This window comes from Bolinopsis microptera, chromosome 4 (genome assembly GCF_026151205.1).
Source record: "Bolinopsis microptera isolate Bmic1 chromosome 4, MBARI_Bmic_1.0, whole genome shotgun sequence".
In the NCBI taxonomy this organism is placed as follows: Eukaryota; Metazoa; Ctenophora; class Tentaculata; order Lobata; family Bolinopsidae; genus Bolinopsis; species Bolinopsis microptera.
In genome coordinates, this window is record NC_087075.1 from 10,617,874 (window position 1) to 10,641,274 (window position 23,401).

Consider the following 23,401-nt stretch of genomic DNA (forward strand, 5'->3'; position numbering starts at 1 on the left):
CCGCTCAGCCAAATAATCAAGACACATGATCTAGATTTAAATGAGAAGCAACACACCTAAAATCACATAATATTGACTTTTCTTCGGCGCCAATAGTCTGACTAGATACTATGTAACCATGTGGATATTTAAAATAGCTGACTGAAATAATTATGAAATGAAGATATAAAATAAAGATATTAAGTATGGAATAAAGGACTAGACTACATGTTCGTCATTATGAACATGTATTCGTGACCGTTCAGGCGTTCAACATTCACTTGTTATTTTAGCATCGCCTCTGCTGGACTCATTAATTATGATATCACGTGATCACGCCTTGATATTATATCGAGGGGTCAGAACAAATGATACCAACTACTTTCTCTGAATCTAACTCTTTGGGGACATTATTGTGCTATGTGAAAATCTTTTGTCTATTTGTATCAAATGTTCAGTTTGTAGCGTCAGTTTGTTAACCTGACGTGGGTTAAGTTATATTACATAATTCACTAAATTTTAGGGGTTAACGACAACAAAGACTTTCACTTGGCTATATAGATCATATAAATATGAGTAATGATTTCTATTGTTTGATAGTTGAATAGTATCCTGTTTTATATGACATGTCACACGAAAGAGATTACATAATAGTATAGTGATATTATGTTGAAATATTCATTAATATAATAAATTTGCGTTTTCTATAGATTGTTAGGTTCGCAAGGACCAATTGATACGGCCCATATTTTCTGTAGTAGAGGTTATGCTCAGCGTTAAAATCATTCGGCATGATCTGAGGTTCATTCTCATCTCTCAGTTTTCACATACTTACTTCTTCTGCTGGCTATTAATTCTACTCTTTAAACGTTTAAACATACTAAATTCTTTTCTTTATAGGTGAAGCAGTAAGAGTATGCAATATGGATGAGATGACATCGACCTCAACACCATACCGGACAACACCATACCAGAATAGCAGCCCTGAGGTAACCTTAGTGCTCAGTGCGATTATAGGAGCTCTTGGAACAGTAACCAATATTTTGTCACTTTCTTTCTTCATCATGACCATCAGGGCCAACACTCTCACGAGGAATAAGGACTCTCTGACGACTAAACTCTTTGTTGCATTGAATGTGTTCGATCTTTTGTTGAGCATTTCAGCTTTACTGTTTTTTACATCTTTAGAAATTCACGATAAATTTCCATCGTTACAAGAAGCTTCTTATGTAATGTTTGTGCTATCTGTATTTGTCACTAGCTTTCTTACGTGTTTATTGACGGTAGCTAGAACAATTTCCTTAAAATTTCCTTTTCATGTGGTAAGCTGGTTTTCAATCAAGTTGTCTATGGTGCTCTACAGCGTAATTGTAATTGCTTTGTTGTCAATATGGGTCTACCATCGCCATAATCCATCTGTACCTACACTCAGAACGGTTGTTAACCTTACTAGATTCTTAATCCTGGCTGGTTTATTCATTGTGGTGCTACTCTCAAATATGTTTGCTATGACTTCGCTGTTCCTTACGAAGTTTCGAACCCAAAACAGAAAAATCAGACGAGCGACCATCACTGTGGGAATAATAGCCTTCATCTACTGTATTTGCAACATTGGTTTTCTTGTTATTGCTGCCATTCCTCTATATTCCCAGATCATTTACCAAAACATTCCAATCGAAGTTATAGACATTATGATCTACATATTATTACCACTAAATTCTGCTTGCAATCCGGTGGTTTACCTCACCAGAAACTCGCATATGAGAAGATATCTTGCAACTTTGCGGGGGAGAATTATGGGGGTTCCTATTCAAAGAGAGGGTGATAATAGATATAAACTGTTAGATAGGAATATAACAAGGAGTATTACAAGGATGGACTTATGAATGTTTCGTGTGTTTTTAAACTTGAAGATCCCAGTCTAGTTTTCAGAAATTTTGCTTTATTGTGTAAAATTCATCAACCTTATTATATTATGTCTTTTCAGTAGTTTTCTGTGACAAATATCGATGAGGAGTAAGTTATTTAAGGAAGATCTTAAATTCAGGGATTTTTTTTCTATTTTTCATAGTTGAAGAGATGAGAATTTTAACTGAAGACCATTTAAAAATAATATATAAATAATAACAATATTGCCAATATTGTGTGTTACCCTTCGTGTCCCAACAAGAATAATAGTAATAAAAAGTTTGACTATGACGTAATTGTGCTTTATGAAGGAATTATAGACTAGTCTATATTTATTTTATTAGAAGCCTGATCAGGGTGACTCACAAGTTGTTGATGATTTATTTCATACTGTGTATGAAAAACATTGTTAAGTGTCAACAACACATAATATTAATAAAGTAGCCAGTAGGTAGCTTACACAGTGGCTTACTATTATTATACATAACTCGTACCAATCTAGAATCTTTCGCCACTTAACGTTTTTAATTAACTATGCAAATTCTTCAAAATATAAGACCTCACAGGATGTTGTTAAAAGATAACAATGCTATGTTGGGAAGGTGATGCATCATGCAAACTTTTCAAATCCAAATCTCGGAAAACGCTGGCTTTAAAGTTGTGACTATGTCGGAATCTTGGTAAAGCCGGAATCCCGGCAGGAAATAGACTTCTTATCCTGGTATGGGACTGGGTTCCGGCCGTGATGTTTTCTCCAGATTCGAGCACTGGTTGGGACTGTTTCTGTGTATGTCTTGAGCAGTCACTCATATGTATATAATAGAAGTATAAAAGTATAGACAAATCCTTTATTTGGACACGAAGGGAACCACGAGCCTTAAATAATCTGTAACATAGAAGTGTTGACATTATTCTGAAGAAGTATAGAAACAATATTATTATTAAAGCAAGCTTCTAGATTCGGGATAGCCTGTAGCTGTGGCAGGCAACGCCCGATTCTAATGCTTCTACAGACCTACACAAGTGCAAGTAAGTAGGTAAATATTTCATGCTATGCAGAAACAATAACACACTTTAAAAAATAAACACTTCACTAACTGCACTAATTGCAGACCTACCTTGTTAGGCTCAGTGATAATCTTGACGAGCATGGTAACAATGCCCGGAAGTAGACTAGCTAACAGATCACTCCCGCTAATATGGGTCCAGTATTGTTCTGTTTCTTCTTTTACTTCGGAGCCCTCTATACGGGACATCTTGTCAAACATTATCTGAGGGTTAGATAGGGTCACGTGTTATCACGAGTTATTAGATAGGGTCACGTGTTTTCACGTGTATTCACGTGTTATCGTCTAATTGCTGTATTTAGTTAGATTTGAGAAGGAGTAAGCTAAATCATCGTGATTTATATTATTAGAATTCAAATAATTATGGTCATTGAAATTAGACTCTAAAGATTCGTAATCAAACGATTACCTTAAATCTTGACGACCTTTTGGCGTACTTTTAAATGTTTCTTAATTTAAAATACTCGCAGACCCACCTGTAGAAACTGAAGAGCAGTAAGTTTCACATCTTTGCTTGCGCACTTATGCGCATATGTCAGGGCAATGGCGATCATGTGACCCGCGAAGGGTAAGCGCTCAACAGTGCATAGTTGACAGAGTGTAGGTTCGGTTATTTCTTGAAACATGGTCAGCATCACCTGCATTATATTTTCCCGATTGAGAGTAAGTAGTTCAAGCACATTTTTACAGATTAGTTACAAGTTGTTGCTCCACGCTTTCATTTTTAATGATATAAACTCAACTGAGTACAAGCTGAAAATTAAAATCATCCTCACTTTCCCATCCAGGAAATTGTAACTTAAAGTGAAACCCCTAAAATATAACAAATATAGCAACTACAACTAAGATATGTATAACAAAATATAACAACTACAACTAAAATATAACATACCTTCACGTCTTTACAAGAGAACTAACCTGTAGAGCAAGGTGTATAAGTTCGTCACTAAAATTAGTCTTCTCAGAGGGAAATATCATGGAGGAGACATTGTCGAAGACACTGAGGAACACTGAGGTATCTGTCACGTTAACTTTGCGCACCACACACAGGAGGCATTTAACTGCGGCTTCTTTTACCTGAGGGAGGTTGAGAGGGCTGGTTGGTTGGGTTGTTTGTGTTTTGTTTGTTTACAGTTTCTTTCAGAGCTATCTGAGTATAGTTTCCAGCTTTTCATGATAGAATGTTTACTTCATGTCCAGCCTTTATGATAGCGATAACTCTTAGCCGCCCTCCAACAATAACTTTACTATCACAAGGTAATATTAATTATAGACTGACCTGTGTTGGGTGGGTATTGTGTTTCTGTATAACCACCATCATAGGAAACAGGATGTATTGTACGAGTTGGGGCGCGTTTTCTATCTGAAAAGTGAGATATTGATGATATGACGTCACACTACATTTTAAAAAAAACATTTAAATAAAAAAACATTTTGAAAATAATTTGAAACATTATGATATGACGTTATGATATGACGTCACACTACATGTTATGACGCAACACTACATGTTATGACGTCACACTACATGATATGACGTCACACTACATGTTATGACGTTACACTATATGATATGACGTCACACTACATGATATGACGTCACACTACATGTTATGACGTCACACTACATGTTATGACGTCACACTACATGTTATGACGTCACACTAGACATGTTATGACGTCACACTACATGATATGACGTCACAATACATGTTATGACGTCACACTACATGTTATGACGTCACACTAGACATGTTATGATGTCACACTAGACATGTTATGATGTCACACTAGACATGTTATGATGTCACACAACATGATATGACGTCACACTACATGTTATGACGTCACACTACATGTTATGACGTCACACTAGACATGTTATGACGTCACACTACATGATATGACGTCACACTACATTTTATGACGTCACACTAGACATGTTATGATGTCACACAATAACTTCTCTCTTAAAATATGGTGTAAAGTGGAGAGAGACTGGAAGGCTGTGAAAATCTGTGCTAAGAATTTTTAGTATTCAAAACATTCATCAAGTAAGTAAGTTAAGTCGGACTGAAGATCGCTTATCAATCTTCATATTAGTATCAATCGGAACCAGGATCGGACATTGCAACAATTCTCCCTTCATAATTTACGGTAAATTATAACGCCCCGATGTGAAACCCTGTACAGCTTCACGCAGTTTTGCCACAGTACTGACAGTGCCAGTACCAGTGTGGTAATACCAGCGTCAGCGTGTTCCTTCTTAAACTGGTATAAAATTTGTACCGGTCGCGGTGCTCAATAGTGTGTTCTAGTTCTACACAGTCCCATGTACACTGACTGCAGCACATTACTTCACACAATGCAGTGTTCACTTTACTGAGTTTACATTTAACACTTCATAGTACTGCACGTGCATTGTTATTTAACCAAATTAGCACTATGTTCATCATCACGACCAAAACCATCCTTAACAAACAAGCAGACAGTGAGTGGACAGTTTGATCAGGAATTTGAATGAAGTGTGAGGAAACAGACCAAACATAAATAATAACATACAATTACAAACATAAAATTACAAACAAACAAACAAACAAACAAACAAACAAACAAACAAACAAACAAACAAACAAACAAACAAACAAACAAACAAACAAACAAACAAACAAACAAACAAACAAACAAACAAACAAACAAACAAACAAACAAACAAACATACAAACATACAAACATACAAACAAACAAACAAACAAACAAACAAACAAACAAACAAACAAACAAACAAACAAACAAACAAACAAACAAACAAACAAACAAACAAACAAACAAACAAACAAACAAACAAACAAACATACAAACAAACATACAAACAAACATACAAACAAACAAACAAACAAACAAACAAACAAACAAACAAACAAACATACAAACAAACAAACAAACAAACATACAAACAAACAAACAAACAAACATACAAACAAACAAACAAACAAACAAACAAACAAACATACAAACAAACAAACATACAAACAAACAAACAAACAAACAAACAAACAAACAAACATACAAACAAACAAACAAACAAACAAACAAACAAACATACAAACAAACAAACAAACAAACAAACAAACAAACAAACAAACAAACAAACAAACAAACAAACAAACAAACAAACAAACAAACAAACAAACAAACAAACAAACAAACAAACATACAAACAAACAAACACCAAGGCTAACCTCGACATCTTCAAGCGCCGTCAGTAAGGCTGTAAAATTAGCCACATTAGGAATATTGGCTGCTGCAGAACAGATGGGACGGAGTTGCAGAAATGTAGTTTTAGCTGCTTTTTCTACTTCGGTACCCATTCTACAATTTAACAACATTAATTCTACAATTTAACGTTTTTTAAGATGGATTCTCCACTTTTATCGCAGGAATTTATCAGAAATTCAATCCTAGTTTTAAGTGAAATAGTTTAAAAATAGCGTGGCCATTATATAATAAGTTTTTACCAATTCGCATCACTTAAGTCTGAAGGAAAACAGAGGATGCCAGAAACTGTTCAGCATGGAAAAACTAGTTTCACGGCTTTTTAGCGACAGATTCGGAATTGTTAGCCAGACAGCCTCATGTCAATGGAGAATGTGATAGTAATGAATCCCAATTACCATCTCACATTATTCCATTATGTTCACAACCATTTATTCCATTAGTTTGCAATAACTGCGGTTCTGCTATCTCAATTATAAAAAGCTCGAACTTGCCAATAAATACTGTGTAACAATATACGGGCCAACCTTACATACAGTACAATGGATAAGTTTTCAAGTACAGCTGAGAAAAGGTATCGGTAAGTACATCATACGCGTAATATTAATACAAAAGGAATTTCAAGTCTATCTCAATAAAAGTTCCGGTATGTAGAGAATTAGGCAGCTGGCTTTGTTGGAACTGTGCCAGACGTATCTAATGTCGAGTATTCTTATGTTTGAGCTCTGGTTTACAAGGTTCCTAACGTGTGATGGAGAAATTTATAACTATAAGATGAGAACTATAAGATGAGAACTTTAAGAATTTTTCATTTCAGGAAAAATAAATTCTGACACTTTTTTCTAGTATATAACTTCGGTCATTAAAACTATCAAATGGAGAATAAATTGAAAATTGTCACTGAACACATTTATTAAATACAAAAAATTATTCTTAATCTGATTACAAAATACTGATCCCAGAAATACAATAATCAATATTATAAACAGTTTTTCTAAATTATAAACAATTTCGGGTCAAACAGTCAACAGTGTGCACTTTAACTAACAAAGATAGCACATACCAAATATTTTCAATACCAATCATTTGTATCTTAAAAATCAAATTAGGTTTAAAATGAAAATAATAAAAACTTGCGAAAGATAAACGTGGGCACTTGCGGGAAGTTGCGCATGTTTTTTTTGACACGTGATAACGATTAGCCAATCAGCTTGCACTATCAACTATTTACATTCCTATCATTACCCACATTTATGTTCTGAGCATTCAAAAATTCATCACTTTCCCCGTTCTATAACATTTTGTGATGACCTGGCATCAGCCGTAGCCTACAAAGTATGGTCTTTTCCTTCCACTGGACATGACGTCACACCACGTGACATGACGTCACACCACGTGACACTAATACCCACAGCACGTATCATTAAAATACTGTAGGAGGGAACTTTTCAGCTTGTGTCTTAATCTCTCTAACTATCTGTTCTACTGGTTTCTTCTTAGTTTCAGGTACGAAGAAGATTGTGAAGATGAAGAAGAATGTTACTATTCCCGTGTAGAGAAAGAATGTGTTCGGAGACAGAGCTTTCTGAAATATATGAAGTTGAATTATATTAGGAGTGTATAATTATTGATCGATTATTAAGTGTAATTTGGATATTAAACAACGATCTTCAATGCTCCTTTTTACTAAACGAAGATTTACTTCGCACACAGGACCTTAATTTTTACACATTTCTCTACATAAATATACGGATATGTGGTTCATCTCAGTCTCATGCACTCAGCAGCATATATTACATAATATAACAATTATAATATGTATGAAATATTCGAGAAATGTTAAGAATGCAGCACTGACGTTGAGCTGGTCGTATGTCAGAACCACAAGCAGGTTGCAGACCCAGTTAGCTCCCACACACAGACTACTGGCTTTACCACGAGCATCAGCTGTGAAGATCTCCGCTATTATCAGCCAAGGGATCGAACCTGGGGGAATATCAATTAGGGACAAATATCTGGACCTGGGGGAATATCAATTAGGGACAAATATCTGGACCTGGGGGAATATCAATTAGGGACAAATATCTGGACAAGGGATCGAACCTGGGGGAATATCAATTAGGGACAAATATCTGGACCTGGGGGAATATCAATTAGGGACAAATATCTGGACCTGGGGGAATATCAATTAGGGACAAATATCTGGACAAGGGATCGAACCTGGGGGAATATCAATTAGGGACAAATATCTGGACCTGGGGGAATATCAATTAGGGACAAATATCTGGACCTGGGGGAATATCAATTAGGGACAAATATCTGGACCTGGGGGAATATCAATTAGGGACAAATATCTGGACCTGGGGGAATATCAATTAGGGACAAATATCTGGACCTGGGGGAATATCAATTAGGGACAAATATCTGGACCGGGATCGGTTTTTGGCTGGAACAGGTAGACAGTGTCAGTACCGGAATAAAAACTGGGATCTGGACTACAAAAAAACCATTAGATTTAATGTTGTTTTCACATGAAACAACATTAAATCTGTTTTTCTTGTAGACACCGATTTGATCCCGGCCAAAATAGTCCGATTCTGACAGCTTTAACGATTCCAGTCTATCTTCATTAGTTTCTTACTCTACCGACTCTATATAATATAATAATATATGAACCTGCACATGCAAGAGTGGGCTAAATAGTTTTTAGTGGTTTTGAGATAAACGAAAAAAACTTTCCCATTTTTACAGAATATTTTGGATCATCAAAAATTCTTTTTCGTGGGTTAGGTATTCGGTTGGCCCATTAGGCACATTAATTTTTTAAGCAAAATTGTAAATAGTTTCGTCTGCATCTGGCAAAAAGTTACATGGCTCGCTGATTTCCAATAAACTTATGTGGTCTACATTACTTGGCCCACCCATTCATATAAAAGGATATGGGCCATGAAACATAGACCAGCAACTATTTTTAATGGAAGTAATCTCATACCTATGCAATAACGGGCCACATTAACTTGGCCCACCTTTACAGTAGATCGTGTCTTGCTAATATCTGTGTAATAACGGGCCATGTTAACTTGGCCCACCTGCGAAGAAGCACAGCTTAATTATTATCTCGGGCTATGTTAGCTAGCCCATTCTTGAACTGCATAACTTAGATTGAAGTAGAGATCCACATTATATAGCCCACTATTGAAAGGGCTGAATTTTCTAAAATGTTGTCCGATTTTGTTCAAAATTGACATGCAGATGCGTCTTGGCATCCTGATCACTTCTAGCAACAAAATAAAAAACCGGGCCAAGTTACTTGGCCCATTGTTGCATGTGCAGGTTCATATAAAACACGCCGATCATTTAATTAAAAATGAAATGAATCCAATGCCAAACACAAGGAAAGGTTATGGAAGAAGGAATAAGAAGACAGTTTAAACATACAACACTGGTTTGAAGAGTGTTACACCAAACCGTAACATCAAATGCTTTTTCGACGAGTCTGGTCGGGACCTACGGGATTCCACTAGACTCAAGTTGAGCGGGGTGTCTAGTGAGGTGGTGCAATCGCTCACCAAGAATTTTATTGATCTTAATTAGTGTTTCCTTTAGTAAAATAAGAGCTCAGGAACTTTAATGTCTAGTATAATAATAGGGCGCCTGGTAAGATAGGACATGAAACATATCCTCCTCAAATGGACTGTGGGTGGTAGCTATTCGAAAAGATACCTCCTAAACTCAATAGTAAACGAATTATGAATAGCACTGTGATGTGAACTGACCAGGTCCTACAGCGAAGAATATGATGAAAGTAACGACGGTAGCAACAGAAACTGGGGCTGTCCAACTTGAACCGTCCGGTGAGCCATAGTGTATTTTCTGTGCAACTGAAATAATAACAATTACATAACAACAACAAGACTTGTAATATAGTGTAAGTAAGATTTTATAAGAAATTGTCCTGTTGAAGGAGCTTGAAAAACACTACCTGCTTTAAATGTAATGTCACCCCAAGCGATACTTATAAATTTAATAGGATTTCGTGAAAAGATTAAATTGACAGATCTAGATCGTCAGCAAAATCAAAATGTAAATCCACATAACCGTACATAATATTACATGTATATTGTATATTATATTGTATAATACCATACATAACTAACTTGCTAGGCCGATAAAGGATAAGATCATGCCGCCTTGACCTAGAAGCATGAGAGAACGTCGTCCTAGTTTGTCCATCAAAGGAACCTGATAATTCGAGGGTGTATTAAGATATTTTAGTTCGTGTTGAAATCGTATTATCACGAACATATTAAGAAGTTTAAAGTTTAAATGGATAGAAAAACGGCATTTAAACCATTACGATAATCATCCACCACCAGATAATCATAAACGATAGAAAATTTGTAAGTAAAATCTAGCAAATATGATGACCTACCGATACGAATGTCATGAAAACGTTAATACCCCCTAGCAGTCCAGTTCCGAGATCTGGGTTTGTTAAACCAGCAGTTTTCAGAATATCAGGACCGTAGTTCAGAATCTAAGGAGAAGATGAGGTTAGCTGAGTAACCAATTCAATTTATAGACGCCAATTTTCTAAGTAAGAAGGACCAAAAACGATTAAATATCTAATAATAAGTAAAAGGAATTTGATAAAGTGACCACGAAATAGTTGATTATAAGTTGATAAGACTCACAGCATTGACTCCACTGAGTTGCTGGGCACCTTGTAGAGCAAGCCCGATTATAAGGGTGAGACGTAGAGTTCTATCTGAGAACAACTGTTTGTAGGACACCTGAGATAAGTGATTTAATTAGCATATTATTTAAATATTACTCTGATGTTACTGTATTAGATGCTGATTATCTTTTATAGCGGGTAAAAAGACATGTCTGAATTGACGGAGCCAATATAGCAATCACGGCACATAGTTTATGAAGAAAAAAAAGTTTATGATAAACAAAATCATCCGCTCCCTGGACCGTCATTCTGTCAGAAATTTTGCTACATTTTACTTTTCTATATATAAAAATAAAAATAAAAAACATTAACAAAATCGAAGCGTATAAAGGTATAATAGACGCTACAATTTATCTGGTATCCACATTCCACGCATGAATGGGCAATAAGGGCATTGGGCACTATAACCAGGGGTGTAGGAAGCGGGGGGCAGGGGGGGGGGCGTCGCCCGCCCCCCCCCCCCCCCCCCCCCCCCCATGAAATTTGGGCAAGGGGCCAAAAGGGCCAACTTTTTAATTTAGGTTTCCAAAAAAATTTGGGAAAAAACATTTTTTTCCTGAAATTTTTTAAGTTTTAAAGTCAAAAATTTTCAAAGTTTTCTTGGAAACTACTTTTGTTCATGTTTCATGCTACCCTGATCATTATGAGCCAAAAATATTTTTTTGGTTTTCGAAGTTCGATATACGATTTTGGACTCGAGGGTTCCCCTTTGTAATGCGATCTCGGAAAGCAGGCCTCCCCTTCGCAATACGAGCTCGGAAGCGGGAGCTCTGCTTTCAGAGGTACATAATTCGTCACCTACAAATAGAAAGGGCTTATGTCGAATTAAGTCGTTTTGAGATAATGCATAAAAACTGTTTATAGAAATTAACTTTAGGATAGGCATTTGAATTTGATTTCTATGTATCCTAAATGGAAAGAATGACTGGCCTACACTCTGAAAATGTTCCTGAAGTTTTTCAATTAATTGGGGTGCCGGGTGATTGATTTAATTTTGACATAGGCCCATTTAAAACAACGTTTGATACATAGGCCCCTCTTAATTAATTGAAATATCTTACATGTGAGAATCGGTACAGGGCTTATGTGTACATAAGTCCTTTTAACTTTTCAAATTCATATCTTTGAACATCACATTCCAACAATTTGGTAGGGCATATGTTGACTTCTAAGGCCCTTTCTACTTTTCAAAAACATCACATTCCAACAATTTGTTAGGGCTTATGTTGACTTAGGCCCTTTCTACTTTTCAAAAACATCATCAAAAACATCAAATTTCAACAATTTGTTAGGGCCTATGTCGACATGTGCCCTTTTATTTTATCAATATCAGTAGCAGTTCAGTTTATTGAAAAAGGACTATGTTAATATAAGCCCTTTTAAAAAATTGAAGATATTCAATTTTCACCCAATTGACTTTATATTTGGGGATAATAATATGGTAGGTATGGTTCCACAGATTTTCGTGCTGGTATAGTTTTTTAAAAGGGCCTATGTCGACATAGGCCCTTTCTATTTGTAGGTGACGATATCGAGAATGACTCGGACCGAAAATTTCTTCTGAGCCGAAAATATATTTTTCGGTTTTTTGAACTCCATACCTACATTCGGAAGGTTGTGGATGTGATACTGATTGGTTTTATATACTAATTATAGAAAACGTGATATTTGGCCCACAGATTTGAAAGAAAATACGCGAATTTGGTCCTCAGATTTAAAGGAAAATGCGCAATTTGACGCGGAGAACTGAAAAAATCGCGATTTGTCGCGGCAAACGTGAAAAAAATCGCGATACCGCACATGCAATGCTGCAATTTCCTTTTGTCCTTACCCACGAAATTCAGGCTTTGCAGAGCGCCAAAAAATTTAGGCTGCGAGAAGTGCCAAAAAATATTTAGAATTTGGCCCCCCATGAAGAAAATCATTCCTACACCACCCCTGCAGTGGCGTAACTTTGCCTGTTGGCGCCCCCCCCCCCCCCCCCCCCCGCTCAGTGACGAAAAGCGCCCCCCTAAAATTTTTTGTGTCCCTAAAAAAAAAGAAAAAAAAAAAGAAAAAAAAAAAGAAAAAAGGTCGGGTACTTTTTTTCTCGCCCCTTACAGCTTTTTGCGCCCCCCTGAAGCAAAAAAGGGTACCCCAAATATTTTTTTCGCGTCGACCGAACGCTAAATTGGACAGGGAAATACACAAACAAGGCGTTTTTTCAGTGAAAGGGCCTAAAATTCAGGAAAATTGCGCCCCCTTATACGGCGCCCCCCCCCCCCCCCCCGCACAGCGGGGTCTGCGGGGCCCTAAGTTACGCCACTGCACCCCTGACTATAACACGAGGTACTACACCACCAAAAGGTACTACACCACCAACAGCTCACATCAGCTGCAGGTGTTAACGGAGACCGCCACATTCCAGCCCAGCCCAGAACGAAATAGTTGCTACCCTATGTTGTGTTTGATTGGGGAGTTAGCAATAACGCCTTAATAATTGTATTCACATTAATCATAGAAAAATATGAAAGGGTACAAATCACAAACATGACATTGTATTTGGACAGTGGACACCCAAGGGAAACACACGAGCAAGGCTAAGAATTCTCGGAATTCTCTTAAAACTTGATATTATTATAAATAACACCTAGAGTTGTTATTATTAGAATGTGGTTAGTGACTAACCATAACAGAGGAGGTGGCAGTAGTTCGCTCTTTTATCATAGCATCCACTTCCTGGTCTGCCACACTTCTACTGTTACGCAGCTTCGTCAGAGCTGGAGAAGAAAGACTTTAGGAATTGAAGAGGTAAATTTTGGTATAGAATGGTTACTTTCTAGTGTTTTTTCAAGCTTCCTGCCAAGTTGCCAAGTCGAAGAAAAGTATGATTTAAACTTGTATTAACAAGATAAATCCTTGTGTTTGAACTCACCGGCTCTAGCAAGATCTTCCCGTTCCTTATTATAATACAACCAGTTAGGAGACTCAGGACAGAGTGGCAGTAGTATGAGCTGGTACAGTGCTGGGAGTGCTGGAAACGCGAAGTACATGTGCCAGTACTCTGAGAAAGATGATAACGCCTGAAGTGATAAGGTCATCCTGAAGTGATAAGGTCATCATGAAGTGATGATGTCATCATGAAGTTGCTCTCAAATAGGAGCGAAGAGCTTGTTTTTGGATCAGGTCCATGAAAATATTGATATTTAGAAAGAAATGAGATGAGCGGCCAGATAACAAAATTATGGAATAGCGCCTTCTGTCACTTCCGGAACCTTCCATTTACGATAATCTTGAAAAATCGTACGTACAAGATTGAAAATGTTTGGTATAATAACAGTAAAAATAAAACTGACCCCTTTTATACTCATGACGAATGCGATGAGAATTCCAAAAGTAATCATGAACTGATGAGATACACCGATTGCTCCCTTCACAGATACAGGGGATATCTCAGATATGTACATTGGGGCTACTCCTGTAGCAATACCTGTGGAATGTGGGGTTTGTGAGTTTTCTGGAATATTCTGTGGATCAGGAATTGAAGGAATGAGGAGCTTCCGCTTTCATTCCTAGAATTACTTTGGGTGGTGAGAGTTTTTGTTATAGACTGTTCTAGATTGTTGATGCTCGTAGAACAATCTTGAATAATCTCAGGGACGGTCATGCATATTCTTGACTGGTGAAGAACATTAATTACTGCGGAATGTTTAGACCTTATTTGTCATTTTTATAATTTAAAATTGATCTACGTTAAAAAACTAAATCTGAACTAACCGCAACCAAAGCCAATAAATATCCGTCCAATCAGAAAGAAGTATTTGTTCCAAGCTACAGACATGAGGACTGTGCCTATCAGTACGGGCACATTGTTTAGCATCATACACTTCTTTCTACCCACTTTATCTGAGGAAAGTTTAGGGTGGTGAAATTCATTTATATTGTAGTGACTAGTGGTAACTGATAAAATATTATTAAGTATGTACTGAACAACATAAGTTATGTATGCCACATTTTTTTCCTTTGCAGAAGATTCAAATCAAATATAATTTTATCACAAATAGATTAAGTTTCATTAAAGATTAATGAGTTTAGTCACGAATGAGTCACGAATGAATGATTTAATGGCATGATTCATTCCATACATACCTGCGATGATGCCAGCTGATAAACCCCCGAACAAACCCCCGATTGGAACCCCACTTATTATGAGTGACATGAAGGTATCAGATACGTCTTTGAAATGATCCCTCAGTGTACCCTGAGTATTTGCCATACATCCTGAGGGTCAATAAGAAAATTTGTTACAAAATTAATGGTTAGTTTTATAAATCATGAAAGTTAATTACAAAATAAAGTACCAACATATTAATAAATGCAGAATTAGATACTGATCAATGATTGAATGCTTCGAATAATAATGTGGCGTTACTGAATTACCAGTACAGGAATCAAAGTTTAAAATTACCAGTCTGGAAGCCGAACTGAAGAGATGATCCAATGACGGCGACCGAGATAGCAACAAGCAAAGTACAGGTCCATACTTTGGGCTGTCCGACCTGTTGGTATCAATGATAAATCGTCTGGAGATCCAGTGAAAGATAAGTGATAACGGAGTTAAACAATCAAATTACTGCGACAGGTTACAGCAGTAGCAGCAGGATTAAGAAAGATAGAGGTTAGCTGCTGATATCAAAATAAGCATAACATATAATCATATACAATAGAGCACAGTACACGATATATAAACAGTAATAAATTTATCTCGGAGGCCAATTAGACAGTTTAAAAAAACAGAACTATTTGTTATGATTACAGACGAGATCTTACATTGTTGGCATCTACATCCTTCTCATTGTTCACATCGTCAAACATATTTGAACAAACCACCTAACCGCACTAAAAAATAACGAAGAAGACAATAACTTAACGCGAAAGATTTTGATATGGACGTTAGTGGATGCATTTTGAGAATTGCCATGTGGCGGGTAATAATTACATTAAACCACGGCCACGGTAACGTGGTAACCACGGCAATTTAGTGGCAGTGTAAGAGGATCTGTGTAGTAAGTAGGCGATTTCATTGTTTAGAAAATACTATGGCCTTCTGGAATGTAACCATTAGTTAGAGATAAGGAGCTGTGAAAAATTTAAAAATCCTAAATGTGTGAATTAATAATAATAATTCTAGTATATTGGAAGTATCTAGTAGACTGGATGACGACAGGAAAATATACCCTCTAAATATACCCTTTAGAGCTCTTGGTATGTTTTGCAACAAAAGGTGACAAATTTCTATTAGGTTTTATTTATTGTGCTCCCTGAAGTGCTCCCTGAAGTGCTCCCTGAAGTAACCACACACAATTCAGACTAACTTACTTAAAAGTATTAAAAACTTCATTTGTCAATCATTAAATCGAGAAATAGTTCAATACACCACAATCGAGTTTTGAATTACCTGTTACCTGCTACTAAAACTAGAAAAAAAAAAATAAATCGTCCCCCAACTAAAAATATTTTCAAAGTAAGGGCCCCAAAAACGTAAACTTTTAATTAGACTGTGAAGTATGGTAAAAAAGAAACGCTGAAATGAAAAAGTACGTGGACTCGAATTTGTAGAATTGAAAAAAGATTATAGTTATAATACATTTACAGCACAGCGTTATTATCTTTAGCCCGCTACCACAATTTATTTAAAACATTTCGGCCAACAGATTTTTTAGCTCTGCAGGAAACTAAAGACATCGAATCAGAATTCAGACAGCCTTGTTTTGCGCAACGGTTTTAACTTGTTTCTGTACGAGCAGTTGGACAGTCGCCAGGCCATGGAGGCTTGGGTTTTATAATATTTTCCGGTTCCGATTGGAAGGGGTGTAATCCGATACGTGCGCATGATACAATATAGTGTCTAATATATAGAACGCCAGTGTTATTTGTTTTAATACTTGCCGCCACACCAGGCTATAATTTAACCAAAATCGAGTATCATGAAATTCTGTTTATTTATTTGTTATTTATCATAAATTATCAGCCGGTACATATGCTGAAGACGATAATTAAAAATCTTTCAAAATGTGGAAATGATTTACGATAATATCAACGATTTTTTTACACAGTCCGAAATTCAAGCAATTGGCAGTAAAAATTGGCCTACATCTGACTGGATATTCATAAAGCAGTCTATATTTGCATTTACTTACTCTTGTTGTTGCTGTTGTACGTGTTGAATACCTGTCTAATGAAAAAAAATTCATGTTGATATCTATTTTGGTTGATTTTTCATTTACCCTCAAATTTTAGACCCACTTTTTAACTAAAATTTTGGTTTTAAAATAAAAAATGTTAGGTAGTGCGCTCGAGTGCACCTATGGCATCCTAAAGTTCAGATAATTATCTAACTAGCCATAAAAAATTCAACCTGGGACAACCTGGGACTTTTTTTAAAATCAGCCACGCCCATATTTGATCCCAATTATCCCAATTATGCAAAATCACCTTAATAAGCTCAAAACCATGCTTTGGGGTGCTTTACTTGTAGCTTTTAGTCTCCTGAACACAAATATAAAGTTTTATCAAAATTTGATAAAAATTGGCTGAGTTATGAGCAAAATACTATATAATGACCATATTTGGGCATACGCACCAATTTTGATAGATTTTTATAGATTTTAGCCCATAATTTGGCCAATTATCAATATTTTTGGATGAGACAAATTTTATATGTTAGGTAAGTCTATACTGCACATTCTCTATGAATATCAGCTCAATATCTACCTAACTGTGGATTCTGTGTTCAAATAATGGCAAAAAATGGACAAAATTGCCCATATCTCAGTTCGCGATATTTGCAAAACTGATGTCGCTCAAAATAATATAACTCTATGGGGTTTCAATATTTTTTAATGAAATTTTCAGAATCAACGTTCAATTGCCTGAGGACCTTAAGTTGTGGAGTAGAATTTTGAGTCAGGCCTTTTAAACAAATTTGGCGGCCAAATTCTAAAATTTTCAGGGTATTTTTGGAAAAAATCAATTTTTTGATTTCTCATTTTCAGCCCTTCTGGTATATTTTGAGGTCTTCTAAGTGCTTTTAAACGTCTTTTTGGGCGAAAATACTCCAGGAAACATCTCCTGAGACAACAAAATGACCTAGAAGGGGTCTATTATAGCCTGACCCCCCTTCGCGGACCACTGTGCGCCAGCCAGTCTGAGGTCTATGCTGATAATACCTTCGCTTCCCTTGCGGGAAAAATGTGCAAATTATCAGCTCTCAGTGTCCGAGTCTTTTAGTGGATATAATTCCCGGAAGGTATTATAACAATGTTTCATTTGGTGGTATACATTTTGTTATTTTGAGTGAAAAATTCTTCTGTGGTGGTTGCTGACAAGGATTGAAGAAAACGAATCGTTGAATTATTTTTCAAGCATGACGAATCAGTTAATGACTTAACTAAATTTCTACTTAAGTGGATATGTAAATAGCCAAAACACCAGGATACGGGGACTTGAAAACCCTCATGCAAGTGTTCCCATGGTAAATTCCAAGGAAAAGGTTATGATTTGGTGTGCCATATCGGACACAGGAATAATTGGCCCAATCTTTCAGCAAGATGTAATTTATCAAATAACATGATTTTCACAGGCTGGAACTGGGAACCTATAAAAAACGACCAACTTATTAAATTTTTCCAAAGTATTACAACTCAAATAATGTTCAACACTGTAGAGAAATATTTCTCACTACGCGGGGATGTATATTGTATACAGGCCAATGTGAGTCCATTGTATACAGTAAAAAGAGAGGAGTTACCATATTGTGTTAAACTAGACTTTTATACTGCCCTCGCATAGGAGGCAGGAGCTGATAGTTTAACAACAAAGTGAATGAGCGATCAGGGTGAATCAATTCAATCTACGAAAATATTACTCTGAGTACCGCGTGATTACGCTGTCCCAATTTAGCAATTTAAGACTTTGTCAGACATAATTAGCAATTTTTCAATCGCTTACTAGAGAACTGAAACCTGCGATCTTATCTCTGATTGTCAGTTTATCGTTTTGCTCGTACAATTGGAAGCGTAAGCTTCAGCTTTTGCTTTATATGTTGATTTCGCTTCGTAAACAAGTTGAATCTGCCAAGAATCGAGGACTGAAATCACTCGAAATAGTTGATATTTTGACAACAGAAGAACACATCGTGTGCCAGATACTGTACGCGTGCAGATTCTATGTAAGTACTAAGTAGCTGTCAACTAATATGCAATAATAGTAAAATGTATAGTAAGTAATCTATAGTACAGTATACACATAGTGCCCGATCTAAGTAATTCTTTCTGGCATGAATTTTAGATATTTTGATTATTAGATCAAGTCAAATTGTAATGCGTTAAGTTTCCTCTTTTAGAATGGCTGCCAGACAGTTGCGCCCAATCTAGATCTAGCTACCATGGGAAGATGACGAATGAAAACCAATTAAAAAACTGCTTGAACAGATACGACAGTTGCGCCCAATCGTTATTGAAATCCCCCCAATTATAATAAAAGTAAACTTTATTCAATCAAAAATCGTACAATCATAACGATAGACGCAAAGCTACGAAGAATGGTACAGATAGGACGGGATCAACGACCGACGTTTATCATTATCTTCACCCTTCGCAAAGTGAGTTATCGAGGATAATATGCGATGAACTATTGAATATATTATATAATGCATTCTTTTATTCTTCAGGGCGGACTGTAATACAGCATTCGTCCGAACTTTATTTTTAGATTTTGTAGATTTATTTAATTTTTAATTTTACTCCCTTAAGGCCAGAGGGGGGGGGTAAATGGCACTTTTCTAGTTTTCACATATTTGATAATAGCTGCTGGAGACGAACAAGAAGAAAAAAACCGGATCAAAATCTGACCTTGCGTTCCTGAGATATCGCGCGCTAAATTTTGAGGTTTACCTGTAATTACATGTTAAACTGGATCTTTAAACGGCTGTAACTTTTTTGACCTTTCGATTCCTTAGTTGAGAAAACCGGCCACTCCCTGATCTTTAGGTTTGGTACAGTGGTTCCTTGGACAATTATCCTCATTTATGATGCAGCGATTTTTTTTATTTGACTCGGTTATCGAATTATGAGGTTAACCATGTCAAAAATTCGGAAAATTTAGCTGGTTAACCTCATAATTCGAGAACCGAGTCAAATAAAAAAAATCGCTGCATCTAATGTCTAGATAGTTGTCCAAGGAACCACTGTACCAAATCTCAATATCAGGGGGCGGCTGGTTTTCTCAACTAAGGAACTGAAAGTCACAAAATGTGTTTTGAGATAGATGCAACTTAGTCTTTTCAAAATGTTGAATATTCACTGGAATGTATCACAGTTCGTTAGTTAGGACTTTCTATACACTTAACAACGTTTGCTTGATCAGACCTAGCCATCCCCTCAATGATTTTAGCCACTTTCAGTATTTAATGTCCTTGTATTGTAAAAAATGAGGTTAACCAAGACTTCCTGTAAACACTTACTGCTTAAAAGTAGTAAAAAATTGGTTGTTAACCTCGCTTTAGACCATATAATACTAAGATTGGTTTATTAATATGTTATTATATATGTAGTAAAACATTTCCACAATGTAACGATTAAGTTTTTGAGGTTAACATGTATTTGACTGGTCAGATATTCAAAAAATAAGAGGTTAACCTCATTTTTTAGCCATTTACGGATAAAATCTTCTACTAAAATATGGTCAGTTCAAATCACCTTTGTCACGTGATTATAGTTGTAGGCATTGTGATACCAATAGATACCTCACTGCGATATTGTGGTACATTACATAAGTAAGAATCGTATGTATATTCCCTACGGTACCAAAATTTGATGGTTAACCTCATTTTTTCATTTAACCAAGATGAAAGAAAGTCAATCAACACGTCATCTATTTAGAAATGTGTATACCGTAAACTAACGATGAAAATAATAGCTCTATCATTTGATCTATTCTCGCTATATCTAAAAAAAGAGGTTAACCTCATTTAATCACGTTTGGATATTACTTTTTCTGATAATTATGAACCTAAAATTTAGAGTTAACATTTGCTGACCGAAATAACAAAAAATTATGGAGTGTAATAAAATATTAACCTCAATTTTATTAACCTCAATGTTGTATAGTCAATTTTGTGAAAATCGGTTAACCTCAATTATTAAAATAAGTTAAGCAGCTACAAATATGTGAATAGCAGCAATGTTTTTGTCATCAAAAATTATATTGATTTAGAAAATAATATTTTGGTCGATGTTTTTGACCCCTTACCCCCCCCTCTGGCCTTAACCCAATGTTAATTACACAAGTGACAAGTTGGCTTTATGCCAGAGCTTAGATGTAGCATCCTGGGTAGTGGGTGTCTTCCACGAACAGTTTATGGTGTATCAAAAATGACTTAAGTACAAATTTATGTACACCTCTTCGTTTGTCATCCACGAACTGAGTCTTAAGTAGGAATTTTTACTTAAGTTGCATGATTTAAGTTCACACTTAAATATTTAAGTGCGCTTTTGGGAGTCGAACTTTACGTGCACTTGGGCGCAACGTCACTGATTGGGAACCTGTTAATGGCGTGTTCTGGTGTGGGAAACGGGCGCAACTATCGCGTCGGTAGGCCTAAGGCCTTCAGAATACACTTGTCCTAAAAAACGGGAGCATTACGTTGAATCAGGTGATTGGGTCGGCACTAGATCCCCACTATAGGAATCGTGCAGAAATCGCAATCATGGTATCCTAGCACCCTGTCACATGATTCCTGGGACCTTTCCCGACCATTTCCCGTTATTGAAATTGTAATCGGCTGTACTAATAAGCTTAAAATTATCTAACCTAAAGTATCCCGGAAATTTTGAATTTCTAGCTCAACATTTTCTCATTTTAAGACAAAAATAGTGAAAAAGAGGGAGTGGCATGCCATGCCTACTGTAATGAACGAAATTTTACGAAACTTTCAGTTGTAGGCCACCCTGCAATAATTGATTAAATTATATTAATTGAAATGATGCTATAAAAATATCTCATACCGATGAGAGGGATGTTATTAGATTGTCCTGGCTGTCTAAAAGAGGTTCAGTCTCCTCTATCTCTTCTGTCAACTTAATCAGGGCAATCAATTAGTCACAATCAATTAGTCACAATCAATTAGTCACAATCAATTTGTCACAACCAATTATTAACATTACTTACGTCGACCAATTACCAACCAATCAACACACTATTTATACAGGAATAATCTAATTTAGCTGAAATTATCTGTCAAGTTCATTATTCACGACACTCCAGTTATAGTGAGAATCGAACACAGTATTTACTAAAACTTGCCACTACAATAATGAACTTACCAGGGGTTGTGTGTCACTGTCTTCCATCATCACTGGCTGAAATAATGTGAAATGTGAAACAAATCTACTTTAAAAAGAAACATTTCGGCTCTGCCTCATGCATTGTAGTTAAACGTATTTACTATTTATACGTTTAACTACAATGTTATGCTCCTTAATGTTGTGCTCGTTATACGGTTTTAACCGTATTAATACGAGCACGAGATATAAAGAGCACTGAGATATAAACTCCGATACAAATCATATCAAGTGATGCAGAAATTTAACTAAAAACAGACTTTAAGAGGCAAACTTTAAGAGTTAACAACGATAAAAACAAGGTCAGTCTTAATACATAAGACAGCGTAACTACCCGAACTCAATATTATGATAACATGAAAGGCTAATCATTATACTTGTGACCTCATTGAACAGCTCTACTCATATCAGGTGACCGATAATACAACGAGTACAACGAGGATAATGTGTACAATGAATGTTGTGATACAGTGTAGCAATTACTTAATCAAAACGTGACATAAATGGGAATTAAACAACGTTATAATTCTAAACACAATAGTATGTGTCCACCCAAGTCAAAGCAAATTTGCTTCTTGTGAGATTGCAGTACCTTGAAGATAAGAAAATATTCTTTACAAGGAATGTCCCAGTAATGGTGTTAGGTTGCATATCATGTCACATATCTCATCTCACATGCTGCTTTGTACTGTTACTTCCGTTCTGCGAGTGTCTCAGCTTTCGTTACGTCATAATTCCTTGGAACACAGTATTGAGTTTAGAGTTTAGATCACAATAGTACATGGAGGAAAACACAAAAACAATTAATTTGAGTTACACCAGGAATGATTTTAGCATCTTAATTATTACTGAACTACTGAATATCATGTAACGTGTCACGTGAGAATGTGAGATTCATAGATACATTCTGTTCATGTCAAATTATAAAAAGTACATGGCAGGGCTATGTTTAACAATTAAAAGCTTATATTTATCAGCTCCAATATAATAGTTTATTATCACTGATCATAGAAGATGTGACCGTACAAACTGCTAACAGACTGTAACTGACA

The 23,401-nt window shown here is 36.1% G+C and overlaps 2 protein-coding genes across 4 annotated transcripts in view; both read right to left on the reverse strand.

Moving 5' to 3' along the window:
* Nucleotides 1–6,330, reverse strand: part of LOC134813923 (TELO2-interacting protein 1 homolog) — a 28,567-nt gene extending 22,237 nt beyond the window's left edge. Inside the window, exons 1-5 of the mRNA XM_063821856.1 lie at nucleotides 6,197–6,330; nucleotides 4,234–4,317; nucleotides 3,873–4,031; nucleotides 3,431–3,592; nucleotides 3,006–3,158 (exon numbers count right to left, since the gene is read on the reverse strand). Coding sequence (XP_063677926.1) covers nucleotides 3,006–3,158; nucleotides 3,431–3,592; nucleotides 3,873–4,031; nucleotides 4,234–4,317; nucleotides 6,197–6,325 — 687 coding nt within the window. The 5' untranslated portion in view covers nucleotides 6,326–6,330. The remainder of the gene's footprint in view (nucleotides 1–3,005; nucleotides 3,159–3,430; nucleotides 3,593–3,872; nucleotides 4,032–4,233; nucleotides 4,318–6,196) is intronic.
* Nucleotides 6,331–7,106: 776 nt separating this feature from the next.
* LOC134814106 (facilitated glucose transporter protein 1-like) lies at nucleotides 7,107–23,096 on the reverse strand. 3 transcript variants are annotated; one of them, XM_063822138.1, is made up of 15 exons: nucleotides 22,942–23,096; nucleotides 22,332–22,367; nucleotides 22,014–22,085; nucleotides 15,416–15,506; nucleotides 15,097–15,228; nucleotides 14,725–14,853; nucleotides 14,304–14,437; nucleotides 13,883–14,030; nucleotides 13,636–13,727; nucleotides 10,925–11,023; nucleotides 10,663–10,767; nucleotides 10,388–10,472; nucleotides 10,007–10,111; nucleotides 8,089–8,216; nucleotides 7,107–7,815 (listed from the first exon to the last, which is right to left on the reverse strand). In XM_063822138.1, the coding sequence occupies exons 2-15, from the start codon at nucleotides 22,359–22,361 to the stop codon at nucleotides 7,654–7,656; spliced, it is 1,512 nt and encodes a 503-aa protein (XP_063678208.1). In that variant the 5' UTR covers nucleotides 22,362–22,367; nucleotides 22,942–23,096; the 3' UTR covers nucleotides 7,107–7,653. The 3 variants fall into 3 exon arrangements, with proteins under 3 accessions (XP_063678208.1, XP_063678210.1, XP_063678209.1); XM_063822140.1 differs by lacking the exon at nucleotides 22,014–22,085 and having other exon boundaries at nucleotides 22,942–23,088; XM_063822139.1 differs by lacking the exons at nucleotides 22,014–22,085; nucleotides 22,332–22,367; nucleotides 22,942–23,096 and adding an exon at nucleotides 15,778–15,894.
* Between the last annotated feature and the right edge of the window lie 305 nt (nucleotides 23,097–23,401).